Genomic DNA, 16,852 nt, shown 5'->3' with positions numbered 1-16,852 from the left:
TTTGACATTTTCAATACACTTATGTATTTTACATTTCCTATTCGTATGAAATAAAAAATCGAAACTCTAGTAATTGCATCTTCACTTGTATTTTTTGTTCATCTTAGACTATTCCAAAAGGATGTAAAAAATATCTAGAAATTTTTTTTGGAATAACGTTATCTTCTTTCATTATAATCTGTGCGTGAATATATATTAATGTATGTGAAATATGCATGAATTGTCCTTCTTATTTTTTTAACTCTAAAATTTAATAATAATACAATAAATCATTTTTTATCATAAAAATTAAATTTATTAATTTATTTAATATCATTGAAAATATGCTTTTAAATAGATTAAGACTTTTAAAATGATCAAATCAATAAAAAAAATGTCATGTCAATGGAAAAAATTTATAATAAATAATAAATAAAATTTAATCTTTAATTTTATAAAACATATTTGTCATATATATTTCTAGTCCAGTCTTGTGAGAATAAAGGTTGAAGACATATTTCCTAAGTAACGAACTGCAATTCCCTTGAACTGCTTCGATTCAATGAGTTTGGCACCATCGCTACTTCTCAGTGTATAGCCGCGGTTTCTACTCACCAAACGGTCTGTGTGTATGGCCCATGGGATTGAAGAGGATATCAAAGACAAAATTATATCTAAAAATTATATTTATACACTCATTTATAGTAGTAAAATCATGTGTTCATTTAGGGCGAATTCACATCCAAGACAAAATTGAATAGAAATCTTTTAATTAATTAATATAATTATTTAATTTTTTATATTTATAATTTTTAGAATTTTCAGCTATATAAAAGTAATTTGTATTAAAATTGACTTTATTTGAGATTGCTTAGGGCAACAACTCACAGGTTTTTTTAACATCATGTGACATTATTACAAATCTTGATGTATAACTTTGTGATCTATATCATGGTATTCATGCAACTTGAAACAAAGTTTTGGTGACACAAATTTTTCAGAATCATGTAACATTACTACAAATCCCAATGCAGAACTCTTTGGTCTATACATGTTCTTCACACCATTTGAAACAAAGGTTTCCGCGATCTCATTTGAAAATTTAACTCAACATCTGCAATTTAATTTGTTAAATAACCTATTTATGAGCAACATTCATATGCAACTTTCATCTTTAAGATTCATCGAATTTGGATCCTCTCCTCTCCTGCAATCCTCTCTCTCTAGTCTCTCTCTAATTCAATGGTTTAACAAAAGAGAGGTTAGAGAGAGAGGATTGCAGGAGAGGAGAGGATCCAAATTCGACGAATGTTAAAGATGAAAGTTGCATATGAATATTGCTCGTAAATAGGTTGTTTAACAAATTGAATTGCAGATGTTGAGTCAGATTTTCAAATGGGATCGCGGAAACCTTTGTTTTAAATGGTGTGAAGAACATGTATAGGGCAAATAGTTCTGCATTGAGATTTGTAGTAATGTTACATGATTCTGAAAAATTTGTGTCACCAAAAACTTGTTTCAAGTTGTGTGAATACTATGATATAAACCATAAAGTTATACATCAAAATTTGTAATAATGTCACATGATGTTAAAAAAACCTATCAGTTGTTGCTCTAAACAATCTCAAATGAGGTCAATTTTAATAGAAATTACTTTTATATAGCTCAAAATTCTAAAAATTATAAATATAAAAAGTTAAATACTTATATTAATTAATTAAAAGACTTCTATTCAACTTTGTCTTGGCTGTAAATTTGCCCTAAATGGAGACATGATTTTACTACTATAAATGAGTGTATAAATATATTTTTTAGATATAATTTTTAATTTACAATTATTGTTTATTTTTAAATAATTTTCAATATAAATAAGTGATTATTTTATTATATTAAATACGAAAAAAAGTGTCTTTTTTCGAGAAGGGCCCTTTGATATCCTCTTGAATCCCATGGGCCATACACATAGACGGTTTGGTGAGTAGAAACGGCGGCTATACACTGAGAGGCAGCGATGGTGCCAAACTCATTGAATCGGAGCGGTTCAAGGGAATTGCAGATCGTTAATTCTCCACCACCTTCTGGTCTCCCCGTTGGTTGGGTCGTCGAGGAAAGGCCACGAGTCTCTAAGCCCACTCACATTGACAGGGTCACCACCTCTTTTCTTTCCCACCCATCAATTCTTCAATATTCATCCATGCATGCACTTTTTTTTTAATTATATATTCTATTTCTAGGGTTTCTTGTCTGTTAGACATTTTGTATTTAGATCTCCCTTTTGTAATGACTTAATTTATCATCTTATGTCTTCAGTATTACTATGAGCCATACACTGGAAGAAAGTTTCGTTCTCTGTTATCTGTTCAGAGACACCTCGCAGAAAAAGGAGTCAATGTTGTTACCAAGAGAATGCCGTCAGAAAATAAAAACACTGTGAGTTTTAATTTCATATAATTTTTTATTTTGTGCATGTGTGCTTTTTTAATCAGTAGCATATGAAAATTAAATACAGTAGAGTTTGTCACGAGGTTTGAAAAGGTAATGAAATTTGTGTGAATACTCACAACTTGAAAATGCATTAAGTTAACTAATGACTGGATTGTTAAGGAGAAAATCCTGTGACAAATAATAAAAAAAAGTTGAAGTTTTATTTTACCAAATACTATGTTGTCTGAGGTGCATTATAAATTATGACTAATTTTTTTCTCAAAAGAAAATGTAATAATTTGGTTTATAAGACTAAAGGAAAACAAATAAATGCATTTAATTATTCAGCTGTTTCCTGATAATGTGTATATCCTTAGTGCAGTTTTTATTTTGATATATATGGAGATTACATAAATAAAAAAAAAGCAGGATGAATCTCCTGTGTTTGTGATGCAGTAGTTTGAGTCCTATTTTGGCTATTTTTGTTTGAGAAATAAGACTCCCACTTACAGTGGAAGCTTTCCCCTCTTATCAGCTATGGTTTAGGACTTAGGAGTGTGTTTTGTAGATATTTTGGTATCAGAGTCCAGTTGGCTCAACTAACAATCACAGCATAGGGTGGATGAACCACCCTTTCCTATCTTTGTAGGAGTTTGAGTGGCCAATTGGCTGGTTGTAAGACACAGCTGCCATTCACAATGGAGGACACCTCTCCGATTATTAAGCTTTCTTATGATTGTTTGTTTAGTTTGGATATGGATTAAATGGAAGCATATTTTGCTCTTAGAATACAATTTAATTAAAAAAAATTGCTATTTTTTTTAATGTACTTGTCTTTGATGTGATTATCTCAATATTTGGTGGTAATGATTTATTTTGAACATGTTTTTATGTTATTTTTTTTTTTGAATAAAACATGTTAAACTATCCTCTCACTAGTATATGTAATATGCCTTGGTTTCTAATTATGACTTTATACAAAATTTCCTCATTTTTTGTCCTGGAGAAATTTTTTTTCTTTTGCACTTCTGCACTTTCCTTTTAGCAAATTTAAGTGAACATTTTGCTGCTCTTTAGGTGATTCCCCAAGTCATGATTGTCAAATTCGAGTGTTAACTCGTAATCGCAAAATCGCCCAAGTTTACAAGTGCATTAACACAAACCTGTTCAGATCGCAAGCATTTTCAATTAGAATTGATTAAACTCAAGCAAGCTCGAGCAGGATCGCTCATAATTAATTAGAATTGATTAAACTCGAGCAGGATCGCTCATAATTGCAATTTTAGACACAATTGTACCTATCTACGTGGACTAAAAAAAACTCCTAATTCGGGTTGCAAGGTGTGTTTAGATATTTTTTTCCCTTTAAAATGGAGAATTAGGGTTTTTGTCACCGTGCAATCTGATTTCGCATTTGTGCCTGTGTCTACAGTCATGGTGGCCATTGTATGCTCGTGTTTGTGCTTTGTGAGTGTTGCATTGCAACTTGCATGTGGAGATTTAACTCTGTGCATCTTGGCTTTATTGCTTGGTGTCCGGGTTCTCACGGTTGTAGTCATGTCTAGTGAATGCTGCAGCCTCGTTGAAGATTTAGAATTCTCATTACCCTTTTTACTAAACTTTGAAATACACAAATAGCAATCCCCTTCTTCTCTTATTTACCGAATCATTATTTATTTATTGAACCTGGAAATACACTAAATTAATGATTATACTATTTTTTTTTTACTGCATACAGTAATTATTTTATTAACTAGTGATGTACTAGTAAATTTTGCTATTTTACTGTAGTAGTTTATTAATTTTCTTTATTATGGAGTTGGAATATTGTGATATTATGTTATTTATAAGCATTTTAATATAGTTTTTATATTAAGTAAACTCTTTATATTCGAGTTTTCAGAGTCTACATGAGTTTACGTAAACTCTTGAGTTTGCCAACCTTACACACATCAAGAATGTAAAGAAGTTATGGTTTTCCACCTGTGCCCCTACCCTACCCAGAAGCTTGCACCTCTAAATTCTAATGTACCCAAAAAATGTTACAAAGTCCCTAATAAGATGACCTACACTTGTGACTTGAAGTTTTTCAATGACCTAATCTAAAGATACATTTTCCGCAGAAATATATCGACTCAGGGGCAGGACAGTGTAGTTCCTTGAGAGCTGTTGAGAAATTCTTATCAGAAGGAAATCCATGTACAACAACACCCAAGGTGCTAAATTCAAACAAACAAGTTGTTTTCAGTTTGACAATTAATCATGTAGTAGTATCAACATATATCTGCATGGTTTGTCACTATTACCTAAATTAGTTTATGCTTCCTTTCAGTCAGTGAGAAAATCAGACCCAGGCACCGGAGAGCAAAGAGCTCGTGGTGGTAGAAGTGGCCAAAAAACTGTCCACAAACGCCCTTCAGTTGTGGAAGAAAATAAAAACACTCTAAAGTCCCTGAAACTCACCGTTCAATCTCCGGTAAAACTACATAGACTTTATTATGATCAATAACTGCTAATGCATTCAGTGTAATTAATTAAATGTTCTATTATGCATTCTAAGAAGCTGGATTCTGTGAAGAAAACCAAGTTAGAGGAGAATAACAGAGTTTCCATGCATAACTTAACTGAACCACCACCGGCAAAAGTAAGTTGGGTTCTGTCTTGTCCCGGGGGTTTCTGGTGCCCTTTCCTCGATGATTCTGTTGTATCAGAATCTGAAAAGCTGAAATGGTCTGAAGCATTTGTACTATCCATCTATGGTGATGGAGTTCTTAATGGATTTAATAGCTGAGGTAAACTTGAAATGAGTTAATACTGCTTTCAGTTTCATTTGATTCCTGGTCTGCCAAAGCACTGAAAGTTGTTGATTTCCATTCAGTTTTGCAGGGTTCACAATGGAGAAGACCGGAATTATTGGTGAGCAAGTGATGATACCTTGTAGCTTATATTGTAGATGGGATTTTCCACTTGACTTATCCAAACCTGTATGCAGATAGTGTTATATTTCACTGACTACATTATCTTTTGTGGTGTAAGATGTTAGAACTTAAATCTTATGTAAACTATTCAAGTGTCCCACTAAGCTGACCTTAATAGGTTATTTCAATGACTAATGATGTAGGTTTATCACATCTGTTCCATTTTTTTTTTAATTTTATTTATGGGTTGCACCTTAGTGGTTGATTGAAGTTTTCTCGTCACGACTTTTCAATCTTATGCACAAAGAAAGCTAACTTTATATGATGAAGAGGGTTCTTCTATTTCACGCGGTCATACTTATTAGCAGTGACAATCATAAATTTTTAGTAAGGTCAAAACTCAGACACAAGTTTGTATTAAATATATAATTTAACATTTTTTAAATATAAATATATGACAATTATTTTTTACGAGATCTCATATGTTAAAAACACTGAATGGATTTTTCATTTTTAAAATTTCAAAAATAACTATAAATAATTAAACACTTAATTAATCATTCATCTTTTGTGTCAAAATTTTAACTTTTTTCTTTTAAAAAAAATAGTATAATATGGGTTTGGTTGGGTTGATTATCACCACTAGTACAAAAGACCCTTTTTACGTCGGGCATTTAAAGCCATTTACGTCGGAAAAGAATCAGACGTCATTACGGGAGACGTAAAATTTACGTCGGGGGTCAAAAACCGACGTAAATTTACGTCGGACATATAAAGGCCCGATGTAAAAAATCGTAAAAATTAAAATAAAAAAAAAGAAAACGCTGCAAGCAGAACGAGCCGTTCTGCTTGGAGAACGGCCCGTTCTCCTTGAAGAACGGCCGTTCTTCTTGGAGAACGGCCTGTTCTCCATGGAGAACGGAACGGCCCGTTCTGCTGGATAAACCCAGGCAGTGGTCACTTACTTCTGCAGCTTCACAAACACGAAATGCACAAACATTATTACGAAAAATACATCCCAGAAAACACAAACATCGGTTAAGGAGTGGTCACTACCTCATAGAAAAACAGATGGATGTATGGTTAAGCCATTTCCATCAACACGCGAAGAAGAAACAACGTAACTCCGAAGAAGAAAAATAGAAGAACGTGAAGATGAGGAAGACAACCACGATTTGAGGAGGAGGCGGAGGGATGAGGAAGAATCCACAACGCGCGGGAGAACGTGAAAATGAGGAAGAATGCTACGATTTGAAATCCATAGTGCGCGCCCATGATTTAAGGAGTTATTTACGTCGGACAAAGATGGGTCCGACGTAAATGAGATAATTTACGTCGGCTGCTTTACTGTCCGACGTAAATTATCTCATTTACGTCGGACCCATCTTTGTCCGACATAAATAACTCCTATTATTTACGGAACTGCCACCGCGTTTTTACAACGTCGGGTGTGCTAGTTTCCGACGTAAATGAAGAGACGTAGTAGCTCCTTTTTCCATTAGTGCACTCAGAGACCATCTTTTTATTGACTTAATAATTATAATTAATATAATATATATTAAGAAAAAGATGTACAAAGTATCATTATTTAAAAATAAACAGATAATGAGTAGTTATTTAATGGATAAAAGATTTAAAAATTAAATGTTTTAAAGTAGAAAAAGAGAGAATAAATAAATAAAAGATAATAAAAGAAAAAGTGATTTAGAAATTCTATTAAGAGTAAATTAGTTTAAAATTTATATACATGAAGAAGAGATATTCCTTTATTAATAATATAGATACTATAAAAAAATAGGTTAAAGTATATTTTGATTCTCTTTAAATTTATTTTGATTGTTAATATCTTAAATTTAGGTTAATTTACTCTTTTTGAATATTTTTTTTTATCGATTTAAGATTTTAAATTTGTCTCATTAGATTTATTTATATGAAAATTATTAAATGCAATTAAAGTTTAAAAGGAAAAGTATTACATATAATGTTAAAATTAAAATTTTCAAAAAATATATTTTATATTATGATCTAATTGTTCATGTGATATATTATTCATATGAATTTTTATTATGTTTATAATTATTTTAAATTTAAATGTCAATTATATTTTATAATTTTCATGTAGATAAATTAAATGTTACAGGTTTCACGTTTTAAATCAGTTAAAAATTGATTCAAAATTTGAATCACAAAATTAAAAATAATAATTATTTTAAAAGATTAAATTGATTTAAATAAAAAACAAATTATTAAAATAAATATTTTAATAAATAAAGGATAAATTGATTCAAACATTGTAAGATTGAAGTGCCTAACTCATTCTTCAAAATATAAATTCGTGCATCATATGAAAGACTAATTTATAGTAGTTAATAAATGGAGATTCGCCCCTGCTATAATCTATGAACTTTACATAAAACAAGTTCTATTCCCCAACTGTGTAGACACTTTTCCATGCATTTTTTTTTTTTCAAGTTGTATTTTTATTTAATTTTTAATTGCTTTGAAATAACAAAATTATGTAAAGAAATTTTCCTTAATTTGATTTAATTTTTTTCATTTTTTATAATTTCTTATATAATATATTTATAATATTCTATTCATTCAAATGCAATACAGATAAATAAGAAGTCTGAAAAACAATTTTTTTTTACATTATTTAAAAAATACTGGTAACTTTTTAACATGATAAATAAAAAAATATTTAAAAATAGAATAATTTTTCTTCAATTATATTCTTTTGTCATTAATTAAATTTTTTTATTATAAAAATTATCTGAAATAATTTGTCTCCAAGATTATAACTGTGTATTTTTATTTATTTTAATTTTTAAGTATTTCATAAATAAAAATATATATATACTAATATGAAAACGAAAACTTCTCCAGTTTGATTCACTTTTTAATATATTTTACAAAATATTTATAATGTAATATTTTGTATTCAGATATAATAAATATACAAATATATATTTTCTTTAGATTAAGTGAAAGAAATGACGATATTTTTTGAATTGAGTGGAAAAAACAATTATTTTCAATTTGAATTTTTATTTAAAAAATTAGTTGGAGCAAAATTTTTGCCCCTAAAGTTGTATCCTTTAGTTTTTTGTTTGTTTTTGTTTTAAGTTGATAAAAAAATATTAAAAAATGCATTTTTTAAAGTTAATTTGTGTTTCTATTTATAAGAAATATAATCTATAAGACAATGAGAAATATATTAATTTGAATAAAAGGCTTTTTTTTTAATATGTTATTATTATACCATAACTTAGTGGTATAAATGAGTTGAATTATTCATGAATATTTTGTTATAATTTTTTTGTTTAATTTAAATAGATAAACTGGAGGTTAAGATTGAACTCAATTATTTAAACTAGTGAAACTCATGCTTTACAAACTTGAAATTTGTATGCAAATTGTGAATGAGTCAAACTCATGCTTTTACAAATTTGAAATTCACACATGGAAATGCATTTAGATTATAGGCTAAAATATTTTTTTAATCTTTATATTTTCACTTACTTTACATTTTTTTTTAGTTTAAAATAGATTTTTTTTCTATACTTATCTCTTTCAATCTCTTTTATTTTTTATAGTTTAATTTAAATATTTTAAAAGCTTAAATATATTTTTAGCCCCTCAAATTTAGGGTAAATCTATTTTTGGTCCCTCAAATTTAAAATTATTGGTTTTAGTCCCTGTAATTTAAAAAAATCTTATTTTAGTCCTTATATTCAAATTTTGTTAAGAAATTTATCAAACATTATTGCATAAAATCTACCTATTGGTGTCCCTATTAGTGAAAATATCACATTAAATCTAGTTGATATTGCATAAATGTCTTAATTAATCACTTTCAAATATGTTATTGGTGACCTAAGGGACTAAAACAATATTTTTAAAAATTACAAGGACTAAAAATAACAGTTTTAAATTTGAGAGACCAAAAATAAATTTGTCTTAAATTTGAGGGACTAAAAACATATTTAAGCCTATTTTAAATCTCTCTATATTTGTGATTTTTTTTATATCTTTTTAAATTCTGTCGTTAGTTTTTTTTTTTTGTAATGTGTTTTTATCTATTTTGATATAACAAAGATATTAATTCAACTTTGTGTGTCTTATATTTTATTTTGCTAGAATCATTATAAATTAGATCTCTCCATGTTTTGTATCTCTTTTATACTTTCATTGATGTTCATTGTTGAGAAATATTTTTTTTTCATAAAATTGAAAACATCTACTACGTCAATACAAAATAGAACCTTACAAAAAAATAATAATAGAGAGTAAAAAAATTAAAAATTTGAAATATAAGAACTAAAAAATCTATCAAATTATAGAAATTAAAAAAAAAAAGTTGAAAAAGATAAATATGAGACTAATTTTTTTTATTTTAAACTATAAAGATTAAAAAATAAAATAACTAAAACTATAAGGACAAAAAAAATGTTAACCTAAATTATAAATGTGTTTGTTAGTACGTGTTAAATGTCATTTGGAAAGAGCTTATTAGAGTTAAATGCCATTTTTCGGGACTCAAGTTAGTTTCACAGTAACTCTGTCCTCCCTGGTATGTTTTAATTATGTATTGTTTCATTTATGTTATAATTAACACACTTCATATAATTTAATTATGACTTACCGTGAATGTAAAGTTGTTTTGTTGTATTTTTTTTAGATCGCTGTTGGAGTGAATTATGCTCAAAGTAGATAAGATTATTGTATTTAACAAGGCTCCCCCTCAAGGTTTTTAATGTTGAAGTTGCTTTTGTTATATTATATAATTGTGACTAGCCACATTTTAAAAGAGTTTGATATTATATAATTATTTGTCCTCATAGTCACACGGTTTTACATGGAACTATTCATAAAAGTTTGCAACTAGCAAAGTAAACATCAACTCCCTTTATTATTCTAGTAAAAAGAACTATGCTCAATTTAGAATGCAGATGTGAATTTACCACTCACTCACCTTATCCTCAATCACAATTTGGCAACCTTGCAATGTTCACCCTGGCATCAACCATCCAAGTTATTTACAGTCTACAAATTGGGAAGGAGAAACTATAACATACAATATGTTTTCTTAGAAACTTTCATATTTTAGTAAATTCATTGAGCAACCAAAAGCTAGTCATGCACAAATAACTCATGATGACAATCTTCCATTCAAGCAGTGAGACAAACTGTCTCTTAGTGCAAGTCCCTTCTCTTCAACAGCTCCACAAACTAGTTGATGGTAACCTGAGTCATGATCATGAGACAAAGATAGTTCACCCTGCAATTCATCTTTCAAATCAATAACAATGTTGTGAAGAACACAGCAGACCAGAATAATCCTTGGCAGACGATGTTTGTCGGGCCTCCACATCATTCCATGAATGATTTTCCACATCTCCTTCAACCTTGCCAGTGCTCTTTGTGCCACCATCCTTGTTGCCAAATGCTGTTTGTTAAATTGTGCTTTTTGTTCTGAGAGTTCTTTCCCTTCATAGGGGACAACAAGGTAAGGCAATAGAGGATAGCCTGAATCCCCAATTATATATTCTCTTATTTCTGATCCTTCGTAGAGCTGTAATTTGTTTCCATTCAATCTCTCACCCTTTTCACAAAGTTTGTTGAAATTTGAGCTCTCAAATATCAACCAGTCTTGCATTTTACCCGGCCAGCCAGTGACTATGTCCCTGAATCTCATGTCAGGATCCACTATTGCTTGCAAGACCATGCTATGATTCTTCTTGTGATCAAGCCACACATTGCAGGAAGGTTCAGATGCAGGTAAACACATTGTAATGTGAGTAACATCAATTACGCCACAACAATTTGGGAGGCCTTGTATATTCTCAAATTTGGATTTAATTTCATTCATTTCCACTTCTGTTGAAGGCCATTGCAGATGATGAAGACCCCTTTCTTCCATGGATTCCACAAATCGCCAAGTGACTTGTGAAACAGTTGAATGGTTTACCCCAAATGAATCACCAATCGTAACCAGTGACTCACCAGATCCTAGTCTTCTAAGTGCCACTGCTACTTGTTCATATAAAGACATTGGCTTACCATCTGTAAATACAAAATGTGCAGATTTTGTCATCATATCATCTTTAACAAGTGAACATATGTACTCGAATGTCTTTCTGGAGATCTTGAAAGCAGCTTCGAAGTTATCCAAACACTTAGATGGAGATTGCTGAAAACCTGCCAAATAACATAGTTATATCTTCTAATTCTAAATGTTAATAATGCTGACATTTTTTATGGTCTTTCAGTTCATGCAGGGTTGAAATGAAGGTATGGAGAATTTCTGTCCTTTATGTCAAAAATGAAAAGGGTCAAAGAAGTGTGACAAATCAGAAGCCTTCAATTTGTCTATGAAATCAGTAAAAAAAAAAAAAAAAAGAACAAAAATACAACAAAACAAATGAAAATGTTATTTGATTCATAAGGGAAAAAACCAGACAATTAACTACAACACCCTACATTAGCATGGAACATTGCACTTCAGTTGAATACAGAAATCACGTAACCAATTTATTCATGAATATGGAGAAAATACAGGTAAAAGAATGCATAGTAACAAAAACTATTATAAGGTTTAGGACAATGTGCCTAAACTCCAAGATAGCATTACAATATTAAAATTAGATTGGATGTTAAAAAATCATGTTTGATCCTGAATTTCTATAAATGGCATAAATGCAAATAACATGCTCCTAGAACACTATAATCTCAATTACACACTTCATATCCAGTACGGATTATCTACTAATATAACAATTTAAACAAGAACATGACAAATTGACATCAATAAGGATAATCTAAATAAAATGGTGCTTACATCTTTTTCCATTTTTTCACCGAAAATAATGAGAGTTAGTGGATGCTTCTACTTGAAATTACAGAATAATACAGTTAATCTTAAAGTATTTTACCTAATTCTTTTGTTGACTAGAACCTTTACGATCACCAACGTGCTCATATATAATCACAGGTTTACTGTTTACCAAAAACAGACAGCCTCTACATAGTAGGACCATGTACAGCAACTGATGTTACTTTATTGAATTTAGTTCACGAAGTAAATTAATTACTTTCAATACCGATGGTATCTCAGTATTTTTTTAAATGTTGCAACTATGTCTTTAAGCAATCACTCAATATTGACCGAACTTTGAGTCATCAAATTCAATTCATTTAACATAAAATGTAGCACCGGTTGAAATAAATTCTAAGGTTTGTCTGCTAGCAGAAACATAAGCAGTCAAGCAACATAAATTGAAATAAATATCAAGTAATTCTACTTAAAAAAACGTGATCTTGTTTCTGTAAGTGGTTTGGTATGATCACACATCAGAAAGGTGAACTATTTCAAAATTATACAGAGGATGAACAGATATTGTTTATCCAAGAGTGTTGTAGTAAAAGATCATAGTTCATAAAACATAGCCTAGGTAAAATTTATAAGCAAATATCAAGCTGTTCAGGAATAGTTTACTACAGCAAGTTGCCTATTTAGCATAATTGTCATGACATAATCACATAATGTGATAGTCATTATTCAACAACGTTCTAATTTTATGTAAGGTGATAGTCATATTGAAACTAACCAATCAAATCATGGCTATAAAACTCGAAACAGAAAACAGGAGCTCCACTGCTTTGCTGCCAAAAAAATATTCTGTGTATAAAGGTTAGGAACATCTTTCATAAGTTGATTGCTGACTGCTTTTTTATTTCTTGGACCTAATAACTGAGAAATTTTCAAGAAACATTTTTGTGAAAACTAATGAGTACATCATATTTTCTCCTCTCTTTAGTTCTTCATCTACAGCACATGAGGAAAAAAATACTTCCTCCAAACAAATGTTTAAGAGCCAATAAAAATGTATAGAACAAATAAACCAAAAGCAAAGGATAACAAATCAAACAACATTAACCATTCCGTAGAAACAGATCACATAAGCATCAAGAGGACAGCAGATAAAAGATGCAATGAAGATAAAGTCTGTTCTATTATTCTTCCTGCATAATAGAACATTTCCCATTTTTTTCCTTAGTTACTTTAACTATGTGAAATCTAATAGTCTGTGCATGCCAACTGCAAGCATCATTAATTACCTGAGCAGACTATGAAAATAATACAATGATCTAGTTAGAAAGCTTGAGAACCCAAAACACTGAATTTGAAGCATAATGTCAACAAAATTTATTTATCATTGCTAATAGAATCTGTACAAAACCATGTTGACAACAAAATTTATCTCCTTTCTTTACAAGGAGAAGGTCTAGTGAATGGAAAGCAATAAAGATTACACAAAATATATTGTTACTAACATCAGTAGAAACATTTTCATTTGGTTTGAGAATGTTTAGGCGATGTGAGGAAACATAGACGAATGCCACAAGAAGTAACTTCTTTTTTTGTTTAAATGAAATTTTGGAAGTAAATATAATAATGAAGTTCTGACGCACCTTATATGGGAATCATCGTTCTTTCAATTAGTGACAGGGTAAAGGGAATACAACATATATCTGATACATATGTTACATATGCTTTCTGTTATTGATTTAAAAATCAAATTACAAATAACTAACATGAAGAAGTTAGAAAACTCTTAATATCACACTTGAAATCAAACAGAAAACACAGACAGATTTCATGTGTGTTTAGACACACGTCCAGGCACTTAAAGTGAGAAAAACCACTTCAAATTGGGTCAATTACACAAAAGCTATAACTTATTGCTTCTGATGGACACACATAACATCTGTGAAGATGTGGAAACAAACACACTGCACAACTATTCCAGCACCCAGAAGAAAGTATCATTCTTCCTTGGAATTTCTCATCCACCCCTAATGTACTATACGATACACAAACCTTTTCAGGGTTAATTATAGTGCTATTAATAATGAGATTAACCATTCCTTGATTGGTAAGATAACACAATCAAAATGACAGGCAAGTTGAAAGTCAATTAGGGATCCTTAACATGTCTATCAAAACGCATTTAAGTGACACAGTGTGCAAAGAATTTCAATGACAAACAGCAAAAGTGATATATTGTAAAATAGAGATGAAAAGCAAGGCCACGATTCATTAGCAAAAGCAACACCACACATAAAAAACAAAGACCAAACACGAAAGGAATTATTGAACACAGTGAAACACATAAGGAAATCTACCACTCATCCTCTTTGACAAGTCACCCCACCAATCCACAGGACCCTCTCCACCGGGTGACCCAGAAGCAGCAGAACCATTTTTGTCATGCTTCTTCTCAGGCTTTCTTTTCTTCTTGAATCCTCTCACAGGACCCATCACAAGCCAATCGAATCACCAACACTCTCGAGATTCGGGAACCAAAGTCTGGAACAACAATTCACAGGGTAAATACACGACAAAAACAACAACAGAGAGAAGATTCATTAACATCATGACAGAGCAATAAAACTCACCGGAGAATGATGATGACAACAAGTTGTGAGAGCAAGAATAATGGTGAGTTGTGGAGCAAAGAGTGGTGTATGAGTGTTTGTTTAAAGCATGCAAAAAAGGAGTGAAAAGGGAAGAGAGTATGGTAAATGACTAAATGCAAAGAAGGGGTAAGGTTAAGTTTAAGGTAAGTGATGAAAAATCTAAGCAACACAAACACATGTGGGTTGGTTTAAGACAATGTGTGAAGAGACATAGATATGATATGGTATGGGGCGGAGAGAAAGAAAAAGAAAAGAGCATAATCACCATTCACCATGTCATGTTAGATGTCAACACAGACACAGATGCCTGAATCACTTCGACCTTTCTCACACTAAATTTATGAGCAGAATGCTGTCTTGGTTATCATCATAAAATTTATAAAGCCACTTCTCTCGATTTCTAAACTCTCTGCATATCAAAACAAATAAATAAATAACTGCCATAAAATTTATTTATTTATATCATTGTATAATTTTTCCAAACAAATAAATCAATTACCAGCCAGAGACAAGCCGCAATAATATACAAATATAATATGAATAAATAATATATATGCACTCCAAGCGTAAAATTCGCATTTAATTACAAATTATTATAATATAAAAAAATTTATTATTTTTAATTATTTTGAAAGTCGTTTTAAAAGTAACTTCTTACTGGTCAACAATATAGAAAACGGTACATCTTGTATAATATTTTAGTTTGTACAAATATAGTCGATAAAAATTTGTTTTATATACCTAAATTTTTAATAAATAAATGATTTAAATATAATAATAAATAAATATTTGTGAAGATATAAATTATGTTTTGGACTTATAATAATTATTTATACTATATTATAAAAAGGAAAAAATAAGTTATGTAGTGATAATATAAAACAGTTTTATTTTGTTATCTAATCACTATTTGTATGATAAGTTTATTGATTTTTATAATCTTATTTTAATAATAATTTTTGATTGATTGTTAACATCAAAATTTATAATGGTAGTGTATGATTATTAAGAAATTTAAATGAATAAACACTTCATTTAATTCTTGAAAGATAGTAAAAGTGAATAAGTTCTTGAAAGATATTTTTGTGACACATGAATCTTAAATTTTAACTTTATTATACAAATTAATCTTTTCGTTATACGGCCACTAACTCTAGTAATCTCATGACAAATCAATAATTAATTGTTACATTGATACTTATTCACTCTCCCAAGTAACATAGAGACGATTACCACTAAACTTTTTTTTACCTCTACCAGAAAAAGTTTGTTATTCATTAAATATAACAAAAATATCTATATGCAATTAACATATCCTTACTTTAGACATTTTAAAACGACCACTTATTTTACTAAAATTTAATTTAATTACTTTATAATCCCAAACATGTAGTCATAATAAACAAAGAAGCTAAAAATAATTGAGACAAAAAAAGTAACTACATAAAACCCTACGAAATTCAAAAGCAGTCTTCTATTTTAACCAGGGTAATCATGACCAAAATACTTAAATATGACAAAGTATTTATTATTTATTAAAAAATACCAAAGTCTTGCATATTTGATAATTAGGAAAGAGAACAACCAATTAGAAGAGAGTATAAGTGTTAACCTAACATTTAACTTCTAATTGTTCAAGAAACTAACATAATTAGTAACTTTGCTCAAAAAATTAATAAAGTTAGCAACTGAGTTAAAATAAAATAACTAACTTACATAATAGAGTTAAAATTTAAGGACCCAAATGCCAAAAAAATCTTTTAAAGTTGTATCAACCACCTTTATTATATTTTAGAAATTAAATTAGATGTTTACCCAAATTTAAATATATACATCTATAATAAAAATAATAAAAATACATATATTTCAACGAATGATTCATATTTTTTTATTGATAAATCTTATTTACATATATTTTTTAATATTTTTATCTATAAACATAATATTACTAAATATCACATCAATTAAACATGAATAAATGTCAATTTAACGAATGAACCACTTTTTCATATTTTTAAAATTAAAAAGTTAAATATTTCTATTTAAAA

General features: G+C 29.5%; 2 protein-coding genes across 4 annotated transcripts; one reads left to right on the top strand and one right to left on the bottom strand.

Annotated features, from left to right (window-relative positions):
* The first annotated feature begins 1,908 nt into the window (after positions 1-1,908).
* MBD7 (methyl-CPG-binding domain 7) lies at positions 1,909-5,532 on the top strand. Of its 2 annotated transcripts, none has more exons than XM_083065726.1 (6): positions 1,909-2,125; positions 2,290-2,409; positions 4,527-4,619; positions 4,736-4,879; positions 4,967-5,195; positions 5,282-5,532. In XM_083065726.1, the coding sequence occupies exons 1-5, from the start codon at positions 1,991-1,993 to the stop codon at positions 5,192-5,194; spliced, it is 720 nt and encodes a 239-aa protein (XP_082921852.1). In that variant the 5' UTR covers positions 1,909-1,990; the 3' UTR covers position 5,195; positions 5,282-5,532. The 2 variants fall into 2 exon arrangements, with proteins under 2 accessions (XP_082921852.1, XP_020224094.2); XM_020368505.3 differs by having other exon boundaries at positions 1,912-2,125; positions 4,964-5,195.
* Positions 5,533-10,206: 4,674 nt separating this feature from the next.
* LOC109806134 (protein ALP1-like) lies at positions 10,207-15,186 on the bottom strand. Of its 2 annotated transcripts, none has more exons than XM_020368508.3 (3): positions 14,784-15,186; positions 14,511-14,694; positions 10,207-11,522 (listed from the first exon to the last, which is right to left on the bottom strand). In XM_020368508.3, exons 2-3 carry the CDS (start codon positions 14,644-14,646, stop codon positions 10,474-10,476), a joined length of 1,185 nt encoding a protein of 394 aa, XP_020224097.1. In that variant the 5' UTR covers positions 14,647-14,694; positions 14,784-15,186; the 3' UTR covers positions 10,207-10,473. The 2 variants fall into 2 exon arrangements, with proteins under 2 accessions (XP_020224097.1, XP_020224098.1); XM_020368509.3 differs by having other exon boundaries at positions 15,070-15,183.
* Positions 15,187-16,852: the final 1,666 nt, after the last annotated feature.

The sequence above is a fragment of the Cajanus cajan genome, chromosome 10, assembly GCF_000230855.2.
Source record: "Cajanus cajan strain Asha chromosome 10, NIPB_CcT2T_4, whole genome shotgun sequence".
In the NCBI taxonomy this organism is placed as follows: domain Eukaryota; kingdom Viridiplantae; phylum Streptophyta; class Magnoliopsida; order Fabales; family Fabaceae; genus Cajanus; species Cajanus cajan.
This window is presented reverse-complemented; position numbering and strand designations above follow the sequence as displayed.